This window comes from Panthera onca, chromosome E1 (genome assembly GCF_046562875.1).
Source record: "Panthera onca isolate mPanOnc1 chromosome E1, mPanOnc1 haplotype 2, whole genome shotgun sequence".
NCBI classification, from domain to species: domain Eukaryota; kingdom Metazoa; phylum Chordata; class Mammalia; order Carnivora; family Felidae; genus Panthera; species Panthera onca.
Genome location: NC_138352.1, coordinates 3057528 through 3074866, shown reverse-complemented (window position 1 = coordinate 3074866; position 17339 = coordinate 3057528). Strand labels below are relative to the sequence as shown.

The window sequence follows — 17339 nt, the reverse complement described above, 5'->3', positions numbered from 1 at the left end:
TCAGTTACGAAGACCTTTCTTTGGACTCACGACATGCTTTCCACTGCAACAGACTTAGGAGCAGGGTCTATTGGATGATAAGAAGGTGGAAAAACCATAATGAAGCTAGATTCTCAAAGAGGCCTTCTAGAAGGTGGGAAAGATGTAAAAGAGGAGGTGGGAAACTACCGTCTGTGAGACTAAACCGGCCTTACAAGAATAACAGCAATTCTTGTGCTCTCACTGCATGCTGGGCTCTGTGCAAAACACTGCACCCTTAACCTTCATAGCAGCCCAGGGAGGGGGCACGGCTCTTCTGCCCCTTTCACACTCGAGGGAGTGGGATAGACCCCTCCACCACCACCTTCGCAGTTTACCTAGAGCTGTCCTCCGGCAAAGATCCAGGAATGCCTGGTTAGTTTAAAACTGTGCTAACTCGGAATTAATGTGCCTTATGATTAGTTGATTAGTCAGTGCTGCCCTATGATGGCAGCAGGCAGAAGGGTATCATTTGCAACGTGGGGAATACCATTATTTGTATCACCGGTGCAAACCCACCCCTCCCTGCCTCAGAGTCATGTGGGGTCCTGGGGACTTCAACACGCCACAGCCCTCTGAGTGGCTGAGCAAGTGGGGACACCCCTGCCCCCCACCCATTTGGGGTCAGGCTCCCAAGCGGTGCCGTGCACACGGCCGTGTTTCTCGGAGCCTCGAACAGGGCAGCTCTGCCCCCCGGCTCTGCCCGCAGCCCCTCCTGCGTTGAGCGCCCTGATGGACCCTGGAGGAGAGGAAAATCCAAGACAGACAGCAGGCTTTGCTCTGCCTGCTCAGGGCACCAGAGCAAACCCCCTCCAGCCTGAGACCACCCACGAGGGTCAACCTATCTGCCGGTTGACCAGACAGATCTAGATATACTGAACTGGGCCCGAGGGTGAACGGCCCAACCTTGCCGCCACCACCTCTCTCGATGTTGGTCGAGTGAGGTTTTTAGGACTTTGCAGTTGCAAGCACAACACAGCTTTCGCTTTATTACAAATACGGTCGCAAAGAGCCGGGTGCGGGACAGTAATCTCGGCCTCTCGGTCCCGAGGTTGCTGCCTGCGCTCCCACCCAACATCCTAGCCTTTCACCGTGGACAGTGACCCGCGGCCCCGGGCGTGGGTATCCTGCTCCTCGCCCGCTTGCTCTAGGAAATGACAGTGAAATCAAACAGGCTGTGTCCTTGCTGCTGCCTTTCTGTCAGCAGTGCCTTTCCACGGAGGGGTTCGGTTCCGAGGGTATTCGAAGGTTTACGACTGAGTGAGTTTGCGTTTTTGTTTGCTGTGCCTGGCTTTTGAATCCAGTAGGTGTGCAGGTTCTCCAGAATTCTTCCTGCCTCGCCAGGCCCGGTTGGCGCGGGCCAAGCTCAGCCTTGCAGAGGCCTCTCGGAGAGCCGCTCCCTGTACTTTGGTAAAAATTACTGACCTGTCCTTTTTTCTCTCTTCTCCACAGTGTGGCAAAGGTGCAGAAAACTTTGACAAGTTCTTCACGCGAGGGCAGCCTGTCTTAACACCACCTGATCAGCTGGTCATTGCTAACATAGACCAGTCTGATTTCGAGGGGTTCTCGTATGTCAACCCCCAGTTTGTGCACCCCATCTTACAGAGCGCGGTATGAAACTCACCACCGAGAACTAACGCCTCCCCAGCCCCCAGCCCTCCAGCAGTGGGAAATGATCCTTAACCCTAAAATTTTAAGGCCATGGCCTTTTCTCCCGTTCCAGATGGAGGCCTGAAAATTTTAGGGTTATTAGTCCAAATGTGAGTAACTGTTCAGGGTTTCTGTCTTACAACCAAGAACATTATCTTAGTAGAAGGCAGTATCGTGTACAGTGTTCGGTTTAAGTATGTAGAAGTCACATCTGGCTGTAGATTAACCCTTCTTAAAAAACAAACTCTCCCCCTTTTTTGGTACGGTTTGATATATTTTCCATGCCCTCTGTCAGTTTCCACCATTGGGATTCCCCCAACCAGAGATGTTAAAATGAACCTGTCCCGGTCCAGTGGGCAAGAAAATATCTCCACCTGAGATGTCTTTGGACTCAAAGAATGGGGACCCCAGGATGTGAGCCAGGCGGGATTGGGGGTAGGGGAGACTTGGAAATACCCGCTGCTTCTGTTCTCTGCCTCAATGGAAACAGTCCCGAGATGAATCAAGTCCCTACCGGTGAGTCGTTTGCAAGCTGTTACCAGACGTTGACAGTCTTAACCCAATCATGGTTCAGTGATGACTGGTTTTAAAAAACAGACACCTCAGAGGAATGTTGGTGAATCTGTCAGCTGCCCTATTTGGATGATAAATTATCTTGATACTTGCATTTCTTTTTAAGAGGCCAAATCTAAGAACTTTGCTAAATCAGCATGTGACATCATTTCAGATCAAGGATAACCCAGTGCGTGTGTATGTTCATTTTAATCTCTGGGAGATTATTCTGTGATCCAGGGTGCCATCCGCAATCATGCCACTACTCGTGAGTGTTGTTAGCCAACCCCCAGCCCAACCAATATTTTGCTGCCTACTTCCTAAGAAGCTGAAGCATACGCCCCATCCCCTTTTGTACTTATTTATTTAATAGGCTGCGGTGTCGTTGATGAGAGTATTGCTGTAAAGTAACTTAACAGAGTGTTGACTGTAGCATAAGTCTCCATCGATCGGTATCTCTCCCATCTCCAGCCCCTGACACCCACTAAGGGACGGAAACCAATGCAGTTTTGGTCCCCAATTCCGGATCATGTTGAATGGCACACCTGGAGGCGTAGAATCAGGAAAATCTGGATGCACATCAGCTCAAAGATATTTTATTGCTCGAAGGATTTTAATATGTTTTGCAAATGCATCATGCAATGAATTTTGCATGTTTATAATAAACCTTAATTACAAGTGAATCTATATTATTGATATAATCGTATCAAGTATAGAGAGAGTATTATAATAATTTTATAAGACACAACTGTGCTATATTTGTGAAGGCTCTTGTTTCTAATCTGCTTCTATGATTAAGTTTTAGCCTAATTCCTTGCTGCCTCCTGTCGCCCCACCCCCACCCCGTGCATACCCCGCACACTGGCACTGTATCAGATATATTAATTTCCTGTCGTAGATCTAATTTTGAAAACGAATGGCTCTTTTACGTGCTTAATTTGATTCTACCTGCAAACAAAAGCTTTGTCGTCGGGGATCGTCTCTGAGAGGACACTCTCTCCCAGCTCCTTAGCAACATCTTCTGTTCTGGTTCCTATTCCACTCTTCCTCGTGGGGACAGCGGGAAGTGTCAGACTCCCGTACGTCTAGTGTGTTCGTGCAGGTGTGATGTTGTTGCAGCCCCTGGGCTGGATTTTGTTTGGTTTTTCCTTTTCAGCTTTGTTACTGTTAGTGGCTCGGGGTGGGAGGGACGGGAGCTTGGACGCAGCAGAAGGACTCTGTCCGCCTTGCCGCCCCCGGCACGACTTGCTGTTCCCTCCAGCACATTACAGACTTCATGAGACAAACCGTCCCGTCCGGCCGCCCCTGGGAACCGCCATCCCCTGGCACTAACGGCAGACTGTTTAGAAGCTGCAGGCTTTCTCCCACCGGTTGCTCGACCTGGCCTTTCCGGTCTCGGCGAAGAGCACTTCTGTGGTGAGATGCTGTGCTAACAACACAAGGTCCTCAGAGAAGCCAGCCTCCTACAACAGAAAGAACATGGAAGCAGGGATCATTTCGTACAGGCACGAAATGCCTCTGTTTCCCCTTATCCCCCAAATGCGTCTCTCAGCTAAGCACCTCCTCGTTTTTACTCTCTGGCTATTTGCCTGAAATCCACATCACAACCGCTGAAGGGTCTTTGAGATGGCAGACCCGGTCTGTCCTGGAAAGCCTGGACTGGAGGAAGAGGTGGGGTAGGCAGTGGATCCTCCTGGAAAAGAGCGACTTCCTCCGCACCACCTTTTACGGGCTGTAGGCTTCAGAATTCAAAACGGCCCCAGCACGCCCAGAGCTGCAGCCCGCCCTGGTCAGTGCACATTCTGGGGACACTTCCTCACCGGGTACCCCTCGTTCGGTGCGATAGAAAAGGGACCAGTTCATAGAATGAGCCTAAGAAACAAAAAAGCCAGACGCCCGCCCTGCCCCAGGACTGAGCAGCCGCAGGACGAACCCCCAGCCAAGCCCCAGGCAGTGAGGAAAGTTTCAGAAAGGAACTCGTGGGGTTATGGACTATTTGTTCCCGAGCCCCACGCTGCCTGCTTGTTTTTAAGCCAGCAGGAGTCTCAGGCTTTCCCTCGAACAGCCAACACATTTCCGAATTCATAATTCTCCAGGAAACATGTTCAGCCTCTCAGCCGGCTTGTATTCTTTCCGAATGCATGGCAGAGTCTTAAGAGGAGATATCCTGGCTGTGGGGCCCAGCACTTGGCCTGCGTCCCGGGACAGCAGGCTTGAGCACAAACTTGAAGGAAAGACAGTAAAACTCGGGGCCTGGTGAAGTGTTACCCGTGCTGTACCCTGTTCGGTACGTGGCTTTGTACCAAATTTAGATAAGGGCTAAATGTTTTAAAGGTCTGAGAAGCCCAAGACCGTGATTGCCGGAAGAAGAAACCATGTGGGTAACCCTTGCCAACCGTTAGACCAGCTTATAAAGGAATTAATTTATATAAGCCTGTGCCGTGGTCCCACTTCACGGGCATCGTATGAAATAAAAGTGCAGGGAAGGGGTGCTTTGCTGGCCGCAGCTGGCGGCTGGAATGAGGGGAAGCACCTTGGATGGAAGATGACCGGGGGCCTCTTGAAAGACCAGCCCCTGAGTGCCGCCCGAATCACTGAGGACCGAGGAGGTCCAGGGCCTGGGCAGAATCTAGCACAGGCTACTTCTCCACCAGACTCCTCGGTCCGTAACTCTGAGAGGCCGTTCACATCGCCTTGCGTCTATTGTCCCTTGGACGGTGGCTGCTTCTAAGCAGAACTTCGCTCCGAGGCTACAGATCAGAGGGCTGGCAGTCCTTCTCTTGGCGTCTTGTCTGAGGGCCCTAGATGCTTGGCTCGGACAGAAGGACGTGGAGTGTGCTCCTGGCTGCAGCCCGCAGAGGTCAATGGGAGGTTCACTGAAGGTGGGAAGCAATTCAAAAGGTTGATAGGAGACCCTAGGAACTGAAATAATCGCTCTTTGGCACATCTACTTCTCTTTTATCCCCGTGACCTAGTACCAGTGAATGCAGACCTTCTTAGGAGATGTGTTAGGCTTAGTAGGAATTTTGGCAGAAAATCAGAGAGTGTAGGCCACTCTAGAACTTCCCCTGACATGGTTGGTTAAAAGGTGGTGAAAAACCAAGTTGGGTGTAAGCCAGGAGACGGTTGTGGAGCGCGTCTCTGAGCTGCAGTCCTTAGCAGAGCGTGCAACTTATTTGCTGGGATGAATACGCAGAGTCCAAGAGAGACACCCGTTGACGTCCCGAGAAGGGAGAGGTTGGTGGAGGCTGAGGTCAGTAAGGCATTCAAAGAAGAGCAGGGCTTGAGTGTGTCCAGGAGGATTCTTGCAAGAAGGAGGAAGCCAGGAGAGCGTGGAAGGAGAGGGCAGCTCGGGAAGGAACCTGCTGTTATTTCCAGTGGCTTTGCGCTGTTGGTTGTTGATGCACCTGCTGGTCCCGGAGAGCAGTTTTGCTGCCCGAAACACAGTCTAGTCCTCCTCAGGAAACCTCTCCTGAGTGCCAGCCAATTCCTCACTAGTCCTTGAGGCCCCCTTCCCCTGCCTGCCTTGGAGGGGCTCACCATTCCCTGGGCACAGCCAAACCAGCCAGCACACCCTGGAAGCCAGTAGGTCCCCACCCATTTTCTTCTGTGGCTTCCTGCCAAGAGTTAGGGCAGCCGGGGATGGATGGAGAAGTGGCAAAAAATAACTTCACACTGCAGTTCCCACCTGATTGCACTTCGCAGGACAGATTTGGGTTTTTCCTGCTGGGATCTGACTTCTCAGTACCAAAGAGGGAGGAAGAGTGAGAGTCTTATGTTTTTAAATGCCTCAGAAAGGCAACACCAACTGACTGTCATTTTCTCACTTTGGTCTGATGAAGCCCATCACCTCTTTCTTGTGTATGCTTATCACACCATTTCCTGTCCCTTTAAACCCAGCAAGGGCGGGGCGCCTGTTCCCCCACCGAGCACACTCAACAGTCATCATCAAGAAATAGACACTGACCTGGGGACCCAAATAGGATGGTCCTAACAGTTACAGGAGCAGCAAAGCCATGACAGTTACAATGAAGGAAAGGGGCCCTCTACTGCTTAGTGACTGCACACTAATTTGACAAGTGGAGAAATCATTTTTAAAACATTTTCCTTGAGTTCCTTGGGTTACATTTTATGAAATATACCAGACTGTAAACATTTCTGTCACTTCCCATCTGGGCCGATGCAACAAATCTAGGGAATGCCATATATTTCTGCTGCAAAAGATACAGAAAATTGGGAAAGGTGACCTGAGTTATAGCGAGCAAAGGCATCTAGAAATGGTGTCAACCCCAATTCGGTTAATTCTCTGATGTCAGGGACTCTTGGAGAGTTAAAATCATGTATGACCAGGAATCCCGTGCCTCTGATTTATGTGATCAGATGTCAGTTCATAACTGTGTAGGTCTCACTCAGTCATGAAACAGCCTTACAGTGACCCTACACTAAGGCCCACGAATTCCAAAGACTTTTTTTGAAACCTTTAGGAAGAAATTAATTTGTTAATTCCGGTAGAACAACCGAGTATACTGGGCTATTTGTACTTTTTTATGGAGAACTTTAATAACTCAATTCTTCTTTTAAAATAAGTTTTTAAAATAAAATTACTGACACTTTCATAAGATCCCAATCCCTTGGAGTCTATAGGAGGACTCAGACGGGGTCAGGCTAGAGCACCCCTGACCTGCACTCCCACTGCAGGATTTTCCCATGCCAGTGGTATATGGAGTCCACATCAGAACGGCTGGAAATCAGGTGGAATGTGTTGGCAGACTGATGCCCTCCATGTTTTTAATGGACACTGGGGATAACCGTCTAAGGTCTAGAGACTTTTGGACCATAGGAAAGATAGCTTTGTTGTCCCCCTTCCAGATGGAGCCCCGGGATAGCATTCCCCTGGGATCCCTGGGGTCCCTTTCCTTGCTCTGTGAGGCTCTGTGACCACCTTTCGGTTTGAGGGGCAGGACATTTCCTCAGCTCTGTCTCCGGTCCCCATGGGTCCCCAAGTCTCACATTCAGTGAAGATTCAGAAGCGCCCTGTAGAGATTTTGTCCACTGGGCAATTCAGATCTAATTCAATATCCCCAAGAAAGAAGAGGTGTGACAGCAAGCACTCCCTGGGGCATCTGTTTCAGAATCCTCTCTTATGTGAGTAGACAGAACCCCACTTTTCAGAAAACTATCAAGTCTTTATAAGAACCTTTTTTTCTTTTCTAAAATAAGACAAAAGGTGGCTTTGCATTTTCTGATTAAATAACTGTGTCTTTGTCTCCTCTGCTTAACTTTAGGAGTATTTATTCCTGTGGTTGTTCGTAGATTTTTGTTGATATTCTTCCTGGAAGGATGTGATTCTTTTAAGGGATTAGCGGACTATTCAAAATCATCCACCGAAGGCAGTTATTCTTTTTGAGTCTAAATGGTCTAAAAATTCACCTCATATCCTTTCTATCAGGGTCTTTCAGAATAGCTTTTATAGATGGTCAGAGACATTTGAAGTCATTGCTTTTGCCACATGATCGTGTGTGTGTGTGTGTGTGTGTGTGTTTGTGTGTGTGTGTGTGCGAAGGACAGGTCATGTTTAAATCGTTAATTGAAAAACATCGTGTAAGACCCCAAATTTGGACGGAGGAGGAAGAGGAACAGGTGGAGGTTGAGGTTTTCCCTTCTGTATAAGCACCTACGGACGAAATGTAGAGGCCATTCAACTGTCCAGTAACATTTGGTTTAAAGCAGGCGAGATAGATGTATAAATTCAGTGCTTTCCTCACTTTGTAGAACCTCTGATCTTCGTTTGCATGATATGCTTTGTTAGACACATTAATTGTAGTTTGGAAGCAAGTGTGTACAAATAAATATAACGATCATTGCTCAGCGTTCCTGGTCTCATTTGCTCGAGCCCTTGGTGGCTTCACCGTTCTTTTTCAGCAAGCGTGCAGCCAGCTTTGGGTGGGGCCCGGGGTCCTTGTTTTGTTGACGCGTGTCTCCGTTTAAGCTGACACTGGTTTTGCGTAAAGGGCGTTGTGCTTTCATTTGAAACCCAAACGGTTGCCGGGGTAAAGTAGTGGTGGGTCACTCCCTGGGTCGTTTATCAGCCGCTGGTGGAGCGCCCGCTGGGGGCCGGGAGGGGCACCTGGCGCCAGGGACGTGCTGGGAAGGGGAGAGGAGCGCCCCGTCCGGGTGGCCACTGCCTGCCGGGGGGCTTCCGTTCGTCACTCCTAAACCGCGGGGGACACACAGCAGCTGATGTCGACGTCGCCCATCATGTTGGCCACACTGCGGACCCGGCTTCGGGACCGCCAGCACTCTTGGCCTCGACAGCCCTCATCCCGGGTTTATTTTATTCGTGGGCGAAAAACCGAAAAAAAACAGGTTTATTTTATTCGTGGGGGGGGGGGGTAATTTTTAAATGTGAAACAGGTGGGGAATATTCACGCCCAACACGGTGGGGGGGGGGGGGGAGGTCACGTCAGGAACGAGTAAAAACCAGCGACGACAAGAACACTCCTTCTAGAAGCCGAGGGCCAGCCTTGGCAAAGTCTGCCTTCACTTGCTCGCTCGCCTCCTTTTGGGGGGCTGCTCCCCCTTCATGATCTCGGTTTCATCCCTCGGCCGCCTCCCTCCCTCCCCGTCCCCCCCCACCCCCCGCAGCCTCCAGCCCTGTCCCCTCCCAGTGCTCTGAGTGGGGTTCCTGAGCACCGGTGTCCGCTGGGTGAAGGTCCGGTCCCCAAGCTGCCCGGCTGCCACCCGAGCCTCCGGGAGGTTAAGGGTCTCTCAGCTGCCAGGGGGACGGTTACTGAGCAAGAATAGCCTAGAGCAGCGTGCCGTCGCTGGCTCCTAGACCGGCCCCGAACTTCTCTCTGGGCTGGTGGCTTTACCGCGTATGCATGCGGCTCGTGCCTCTTCCTCACGCGGCCTCGCAGAACGGCCCTGAGCCACGCGCCCCCCGTGTGCCGTTTGACCCCGTGAGGCTGGTGAGGCGCCGCGTTTCGTGGCCTTTCCTTTACCGCAATGCAGAACGGCGCCCTGTGGGTCATCCTGCACAGAGCAGGGTCCTCGGCCGCAGCCGATGACCCCCAGGGCCCGAGCGGGAGGCGCAGAGAGAGAGAGAGAGAGAGAGAGAGAGAGGATGCCTAGCAGGTTCTGCACTGTCAGATCTCATGAGCCATGAGATCATGATCTGAGCCGAAACCGAGAGTCAGATGCGTAACCAACTGAGCCACCCAGGCGCCCCTGGTTTAGTCCTTTCTGAGAAAGGGACCATGTGCCAGCCGACTGGGGGATTCCATTGGGAAGATAATTATGGAGCCAACCTCGGAGTCCAGGCGCGGGGCTGGATGGAGGGGTGTGGGTGCCCCGGGCGGGCCCTAGCACGGGGTCTCTAATTGTGTTGAATGGGGCGGGCCCATAGGATGCAATGCAGGAGCACGGGGTCAGTCATGGAGTCCCAGCTTCGGGGAGACCTGCACAAGTTCATCCCGCACCACCCCCTCCCGCCCCCCCACACCACACACTTACACCCATCCTCTTGGGTCCAAGTCTCTGCCCGTGGCTCACCCCGACTCCTGCAGGAGCCTCCTCTCTACTGCCTTGCTCAGCCTCTCCAGTGTGTCCGCTCCCTGCAGGCAGAGTGAAGTCCTATCCAGCCACATCTTTTCTTCAAACACTCCCAAGGACGTCCTGTTGCCCTTGAGAAAGACCAGATCCCATAACATAGCTGTGAAGCCCCGTGCAAACTCCCCAACCCTGGCATCCTCTGCCCCCACTTGGCCCCACGTTCTCTTGACTCCATGACCTTCCTTCAATTCCTCAAATGTGCTGTGATGTTTCCAACCACAGGGCCTTTGCCCCTCCTGTGCCCTCTGCCTTGAAACATCCTTCTCCAAGCCTCGTCAATGCCACTTACCCTTCATATGTCAGCTGAATGGTTAACTCTTGCAGAAGGCTTCTCTCTCCTGCCAGACTGGCTCATCCTCCTCCCAACCCCTCATACACTTGCTTAGTGCCTACATCCCTTTTTTGTTTTGTTTTGTTTTGCACTTACCACGTTGCCATTTTGCATTTCTTTGTGGGAATACTCGATGGCCTGCCTTACCAGTTTTCTTTTTGAAATCGGGTGTCACACTGGGTTGTGCTTGCCGTTGCCCTTCTGGGGAGGGGTATAGTGTGTAACCCAGAGCGAGAGGTCAAAACCAGTCCTTCATCCAGGACTGGCCTCACTGTCCCATGTCTATACCTGCCCGCTTATATCCAGTCCATCAGCGAGTCTTGTTGGGTCCACCGTATAGCCGTGGTTCTCCGTGAGCGGGGGTAGTTTTCCCCCCCACGGAATATTTAGCGATATCTGAAGGTTGTCACAACTGGAGAGAGGTGTTACTGGCATCTAGAAGGTAAAGGTTAAATAGAGGCCAGGAAAGCTGCTCAACTTTCTGCATCGCTCGGGAGAGCCCCCCCCCCCTCCCCCACCAACCACAGAGCGCGATCGGCCCAACATGTCCGTGGTGCTGCTGTTGAAAAATCCTGTGCTAAAATGCGCTCAATCCATTCCCTTTGGTCCACGTGCACGGTTCTCTCTGCCTGTCTCCTTGAGGTCACGCTGCATCCCCCATGACCCTCTCTGCACGGCAGCCAATGGGACCTCATCCCGGCAAACACCTTCCGTGTCTAAAGCCCTCCAAATGGCTTCCCTTCACCCTTGAAATTAAGGTGCCGAGCAGTGCCTGGCCCAGAGGAGGGGCCCAGACGAGTGTGTGCCGAAGGAGCGGATGAGTGAATGGATCCCGATGCCCCTCTGAGGCTAGCAGACCATCGCTGTGTTTGGCCCGTGCTGTTCACAAACTAATTAAGGAGACAAGATGTACACACACACACACACACACACACACAAGCATTAATTAAAGATCAGGCTTCGAACACTTTTCGTGAGCTTATGCCAAGGAAACCCACGTTGAGTCTCTGTCCATCAGCCTGGCATCTGGAGGCAATGGCTGCCTACACTTGGACTTGAGTGATTGTTTAAAGCCCCGAGCTGCGTCTCCCGCCTATTGAACACTCTGGGGGCTGACAGTTCAGCTAAAATGCTGATGCACCCGGGCAAAGCAAAGGCCATCTATTTTCGCACTCTGTCCCCATCCTGAGAGTGCGCATCTCAGGGAGCAAGGCTGTGCCTGCGGGGAACGTGTGAGAAGTGCTTTCGGCTCCAAGAAAGCAGAGCTGGATGTCTCTCCAAGATTCTTTTTTTAAAAAGCTATTCAATAAATATATTGCAGAGAGGCCTATTCTGAGCATGACGGGGAACGTACAATATGGCTCTCAAGAAATGAAAGAGCCGGTGGTGGGCTCGAGGACTCAACAGAAACAGGTGACGATGGCGAGAAACGAGCTTAACGCAGATTTTAAACACACCGCACACGCGCACGCTCCGTGAGCACCAAAGGTATGCTAGGCACTCTTCTCGTTACCTTACGTGCATTTATTTAAAGCCCACGGCAGCCACACGGGGCAGGTCCCATTTGCTGTGCCCATTTTACAGAGGAAGGAGGGCAAGTCCAGAGAGGTTAAAATAATTCCCAAGGTGAGCAGCACCAGACGAACTGAGCTGACTGCCAGAGCAGAGATGTGAGCAGTGCCAGCGCCTTCCTGGAGGAGGGGGGCAGGAAGGCGGCGTTCTGATGAAGGAAAGGAAGGAAAGGGGAGATCACACACACACGGAAACCAGTAAACAGGTGGCGGGGGGGGGGGGAAGGACTAACTCTTAATCAGCGCCCACTGCGTAATTTCAACAGAATTTCATGGAATCCTTGTGGGTACCCCCGCGGAATAGAAAATCATCGTTCCCACCTTCCAGATGGGGAAACTCAGGCCCGAGTGAATAACCGGCTTCTGGTTACATGGTCCCTAAGCAGTAGGGGGGGGGGGGTGGGGGGCTGTCTCCAACCTCGCCATGCTCAAGGGCCCAAAGAGGCAGCCTGGGTGGGGGGTGCAGAGCCTTTCTGGGGCCCGTCTGCCCCTTACAGCTTTCTTCAAAGCCCATCTCATCATCAAGGGGGAGTTTCCTTCTCTTGGCTGACTCTGGTGCCTATGAGATTAGAGGTTTCTAGAAGCCTCTCTCCCACTTTCCCCTCTTCCCTTGCCTTTTTTTTTTTTTTTTTTTTTTTTTTTTTTTTTTTTTGAGCTGCCTGGGTGTGGGTGGAGAGAGAGAGAAAAATAGCACTGCAGTTCTCAGAACCTGGCAGGTACCTTTGCAGCCGCCCCCACCTGGCTGACTCTTGCCTGGAGAGACCTGGGAGGAAGGAGGAGGCGGTTGGGAGGGCTGGCTGGCCTGGGGGCGGCTCACCCACCCCCCATAGGACAGCCCCGAGAAGTCATGAACAGTTAGAGCTCTGTGAGTGCAGGTGAATCCCGGGAAGTCTGAGGAGGGAGGAGAGTTTAGGGCTGCCCAGGTGAGGAAAGCCTCACCTAGTGGCTAGTGAATCTGTCAAAATAACAGCGGATTTCTTTGGCAATGGGCGGCCAAGGCTCAGTCGGGCAGAATACTAACTATGGGGATGTTTCTACTTTTTTTAGAAAATGTATAAAAATAGCACCTGATTCTTGTAGCTAATACAGATAAGGAAAAGAAAACCCCACCATCCCGTGATAACCACTGTCATGCTTAAACTGCTTGATAAGTTGCTCACCTCATTTAAATAGTATTATCTTATTACCTTTTCATGACAAAACCCTCTTATCAACTCCCCTGGAACTCAAAGCTGGCCCTCGAAAGCAGGGATCACACACACTGACATGCATGTACTTTAAACGTGTCATTGTAACTTAGAACTTACAAATGCACAACCATTCAGAAAAGAGGACTTCTTTCTAAGGGTGGCGTTTCTTTCTTGCATACACTATACCCATATGCTTGACTTAAAATTTCCAATCTGGGTTTATTTGAAGAGAAGCAAAATAGTCACAAAGCGACCTCACTGTAAAGTCCTACATTGTGGCAGTATTTTCCAGTCTTGTGCAGTCACCTTGCCCACAACTAGCTTGAGAACCATTTTTTAAAAACTCATTTTTCTTCTCTTTCTTAAACATTTCTATTGTGGTTATTAAGACAACTCTATGATTTGCACTTGTGTTCTATAAGTTGAGGTGGTATTTGCTTAAATTAACCACACAACCATAGAGCAGACATCAAAAGTTTGGGGAATACATTGACTTGTCACAGTGGAAACAAAATTGCGCGGAAATATGAGAAAATAGGAATGGAGGAAAATAAAATATTCAGCATGGCATGGGAATTAATTAGTGTTTTGAAAGGGGGAAAAATGTTGGTAAATCTAGTAGATCATTCAGGGAACATCAACTAAGAAAGATTCCACTACAAAATATAGATCTTTCCACATAATTGATCTAAGGGCTTCAAAATTTCCCATTTTGTACAGATGCATTACAATTCATCCTAACTCATCATTTGCTTTTGGTTTCCGTGTTCTAACCTTTAGGTGGCTCTCAATTTTTTTTACTGTGATAAACGATACTGTGATAACTAGTCTAATCTTTTTCTTCCTCACACACTTGACCAATTATTTCATTCACTCATTCACTCAAAAAAATATGTTTGGAGCCCCTACTAGGTCCTGTGTATCATCCTAGGTGTTGGGGATCCAGCAATAAACCAAGTCAACACAACTCCCCGCTCTTGGGGATTGCGTCCTCATGGGAAGTGTCGGTGTCCTTAGAATAAATTCCAAAGTGTTGGGTTCTTGGTCAGTGGCTATAAGCAGTCTTAGGGCTCTTGATACACATTGTCAAAATGCACTCAGAAACAAAAGAAATGATGATTTCTAACTTTTAACCAACCTGAGTCATTTCAAAGTTTTCTGCACACACATACCTACACCCTACACACACAGCTACCATGCACGTTAGGTAGCAATTACTGCGTAACAGACTCCTCCGAAACTTAGCCACTCGAAACAAATTATTATCCCACGCGGCCCATCTGGGTGGACTGGCACGGGATCTCTCACGAGTGTGGTAAAGGGGTCAGTCACCCAGAGCTGTAGTCAGCTGGAGGCTCGACTGGGTCACCAGATTCTACTTGAAGCCGGTCCCTAAGGGCAGCAGGCGCGTACTCAAGGGGACAGGAACTAAGCTCAACCTGGAATTTGGGGACATATTTTAACAGCACCACACCACAGGCAGGTGAGCCTTCCAGGGCACTGACTGTTGCCAGGAAGAGAAGCAAAAACCCCAATTTTCTTGTCCCAAAATGCATTTCGATGAGCCTTACTATTGCCTTGTATCTTTTTTCTTTTCTATTTTTTTAATAAATTTTTTAACGTTTATTTATTTAATGTTTATTTATTTTGAGAGAGAGACAGAGCATGAGCAGGGGTGGGGCAAAGAGAGAGGAAGACACAGAATCCGAAGCAGGCTCCAGGCCCTGAGCTGTCAGCACAGAGCCTGACGCGGGGCTCATACTCACAAACCATGAGATCATGACATGAGCTGAAGTCAGATGCTTAAGCGACTGAGCCACCCAGGCGCCCCAATGTTTATTTGTTTTTGAGAGAGAGAGAGAGAATGAGCACGTGAGTGGGGAGGGGCAGAGAGAGAGGGAGACACAGAATCCAAAGCAATCTCCAGGCTCCAAGGTGTCAGCACAGATCCCAACTTGGGGTTTGAACCCACGAACCACGAGATCATGACCAGAGCCAAAGTCAGAGGCTTAACCAAACGAGACACCCAGGCACCCCTTTTCTTTTCTATTTTTAACTAAGCCTATTTTCTTCTTATAAAATACATGCTTATTGTTGAAAACTTGGACACTACAGGAAAGTCAAGATAAAATAATAAAATTGACCCCTCATCTCACAACCTGGAGACCACCCACTGGTAACGTTTTAATTTATGTCCCCCTTCCTATGCATGTTTCCTTACGTTGTGGGGAACATAATGAACACGCAATTCTGCATCCTGCTTTCTCACCTAATATTATCGCAGACATTTTTCTTCAAGTCCTTACCACCTCTTTGTACTGAATATGTTTAATAGCTACTACTTTCCATTATCTGGATGCCCATAATTTTCTCACTAATTCCCTTAGTGCTGGACTTTCAGGTTGTTTCTCATTTTTTAATTATTTCGAACAACTCAGTGATGAGTATCTTTGTTCCTAAAATTCTGAATCCATTTAGGATCATTTTCTCAGTTGGGTTCCCAGAAATATGACCGAGCACTTTTGAGACTGTTACTACTTACTTCCTGCTATGCTTCTTGAAGTGCTATGCTGTCTTCCCATGATAACGTTTTCTTCCTCTTGGATCAACTAGTAACTAGTGTTCCTTTTCAACCAATGTCAGTGCTGTTCTTAGTTGGTTTGTTGTCAAGTGCCTTCATTCATTCATTCATTCATTCACTCAACAAATTTTTTTCCCAACGTTTTTTTTTTTTTTTTATTTTTTTTTTTATTTTTTTTTGGGACAGAGAGAGACAGAGCATGAACGGGGGAGGGGCAGAGAGAGAGGGAGACACAGAATCCGAAACAGGCTCCAGGCTCCGAGCCATCAGCCCAGAGCCATCAGCCCAGAGCCTGACGCGGGGCTCGAACTCACGGACCGCGAGATCGTGACCTGGCTGAAGTCGGACGCTTAACCGACTGCGCCACCCAGGCGCCCCCACTCAACAAATTTTATGCGAGCACTATGTTAAGTGCCAGGACTGGGCTATGTAGCAGGGATGCAATGATTACCAGAGCTCATTATTGAGAAATTTTAGCTTTTGCCTCTTTCCACAGGATGTGAAGTGGCTTGCAAGTAAAACACTGTAAGTGAATAATAAAATAAAGAGGGAAGGTCAGGACTGAAGGCAATAAGAACATCAACAACTGCGTTTCCCACAAGAGTTAACGAAACCGCTGTCATTGATTCTTAAACTTGGTTCTGCCCTCCTAACAGCAGCCATGATCAGTTACAGGGTTCTCATAGCTGGCAAAGCGGAAGCTTTTCCTCTGTGTGTCGCTCTGGGAATAAAAGCTTTTCCTAGCACTGAATTCCAAAGGGAATTTCTTGGGTATGATTTTATTACATGGAAGACAGAGCAATGTAAGAAAGGAAGTCCTCAATAGCAACTTGGGTTTTTTAAAACAGTGAATGCAGTAGCAAATTTCACATGGCCCGTCTTTAGTGATCTTTATCCAGTCAGGGGCATATGTTAAAATACAGCTTCATGAAATTGACCAAGGGAAAAGCCAAACCTGAAAGTCTTCAGGTAAGTAGCCAATTATATGGTCCAACTTGGCCCAAGAAAATAATTTAGAATTCCTGGAAGAAAAGAACAATGAGATACAAGGTTTTATCTATCAACTTGGCAAAGATTAAGCTTTCTTTAAAGATTAAAACCCAATTTTGGCAAGAGATGGGGAAGTCAGCCCTCTCATACACTGCGGGTGGGAATATCCATTAAGACTTTTCTGGAGGGCAATTAGGCAGGAAGTGAAAAGAGTCTGAAAAATATGCTTGTACACAGCAATTCTGCTGTGGGGAATTTTTTTTTCCTAAGGACATAACAAAATATGCATACAAAGACTTATGAACTAGGAGTGTGTTCTTGCTTTATAATAAACACAGATGGACGCACCCCAGGGCTAGATATCTCTGGAATTGGGGCAGCTTTGGGAGCTGGAATGTTTTCTCTATTTCATGTTAGTGTTTCAGCTTCTTTTTTTCTTTTTAAAGCTTTTCACTTTTAAATAATTTAAGACTCAAAAGAATTTGCAAAATAATGCAGAGAGTTGCCATACATCCATCACCCAGCTTTTCCCAATGACAACATGTTACATAACCAGAGTATATTATCAAAATCAGGACTTGGATCTAGTAAATACTACTCCCTAAATTACAGACCTTATCAGATCTCAACAGGTTTTGAATGCTCTGTGTGTGTGCGTGTGTGCACGTGCATGTGTGTACTCATGCATGTGTGCGTGCGCACGCACGCGTGCACCATAGGAGTGTGTGTGCATGTGTGTGCATGCATGCATGGGTTTGTGAATGCATGTGTCTGTGCATGTGTGTGTGTGTGTGTGTGTGCGTGCGTGCACGCGTGTTGTGTCTGTAGGGGTGTTTGTGCACATT

General features: G+C 49.0%; 1 protein-coding gene across 1 annotated transcript in view; it reads left to right on the top strand.

Annotated features, from left to right (window-relative positions):
• PRKCA (protein kinase C alpha) overlaps positions 1–8083 on the top strand; it is a 398747-nt gene extending 390664 nt beyond the window's left edge. Inside the window, exon 17 of the mRNA XM_078438248.2 lies at positions 1471–8083. Coding sequence (XP_078294374.1) covers positions 1471–1635 — 165 coding nt within the window. The 3' untranslated portion in view covers positions 1636–8083. The remainder of the gene's footprint in view (positions 1–1470) is intronic.
• Positions 8084–17339: the final 9256 nt, after the last annotated feature.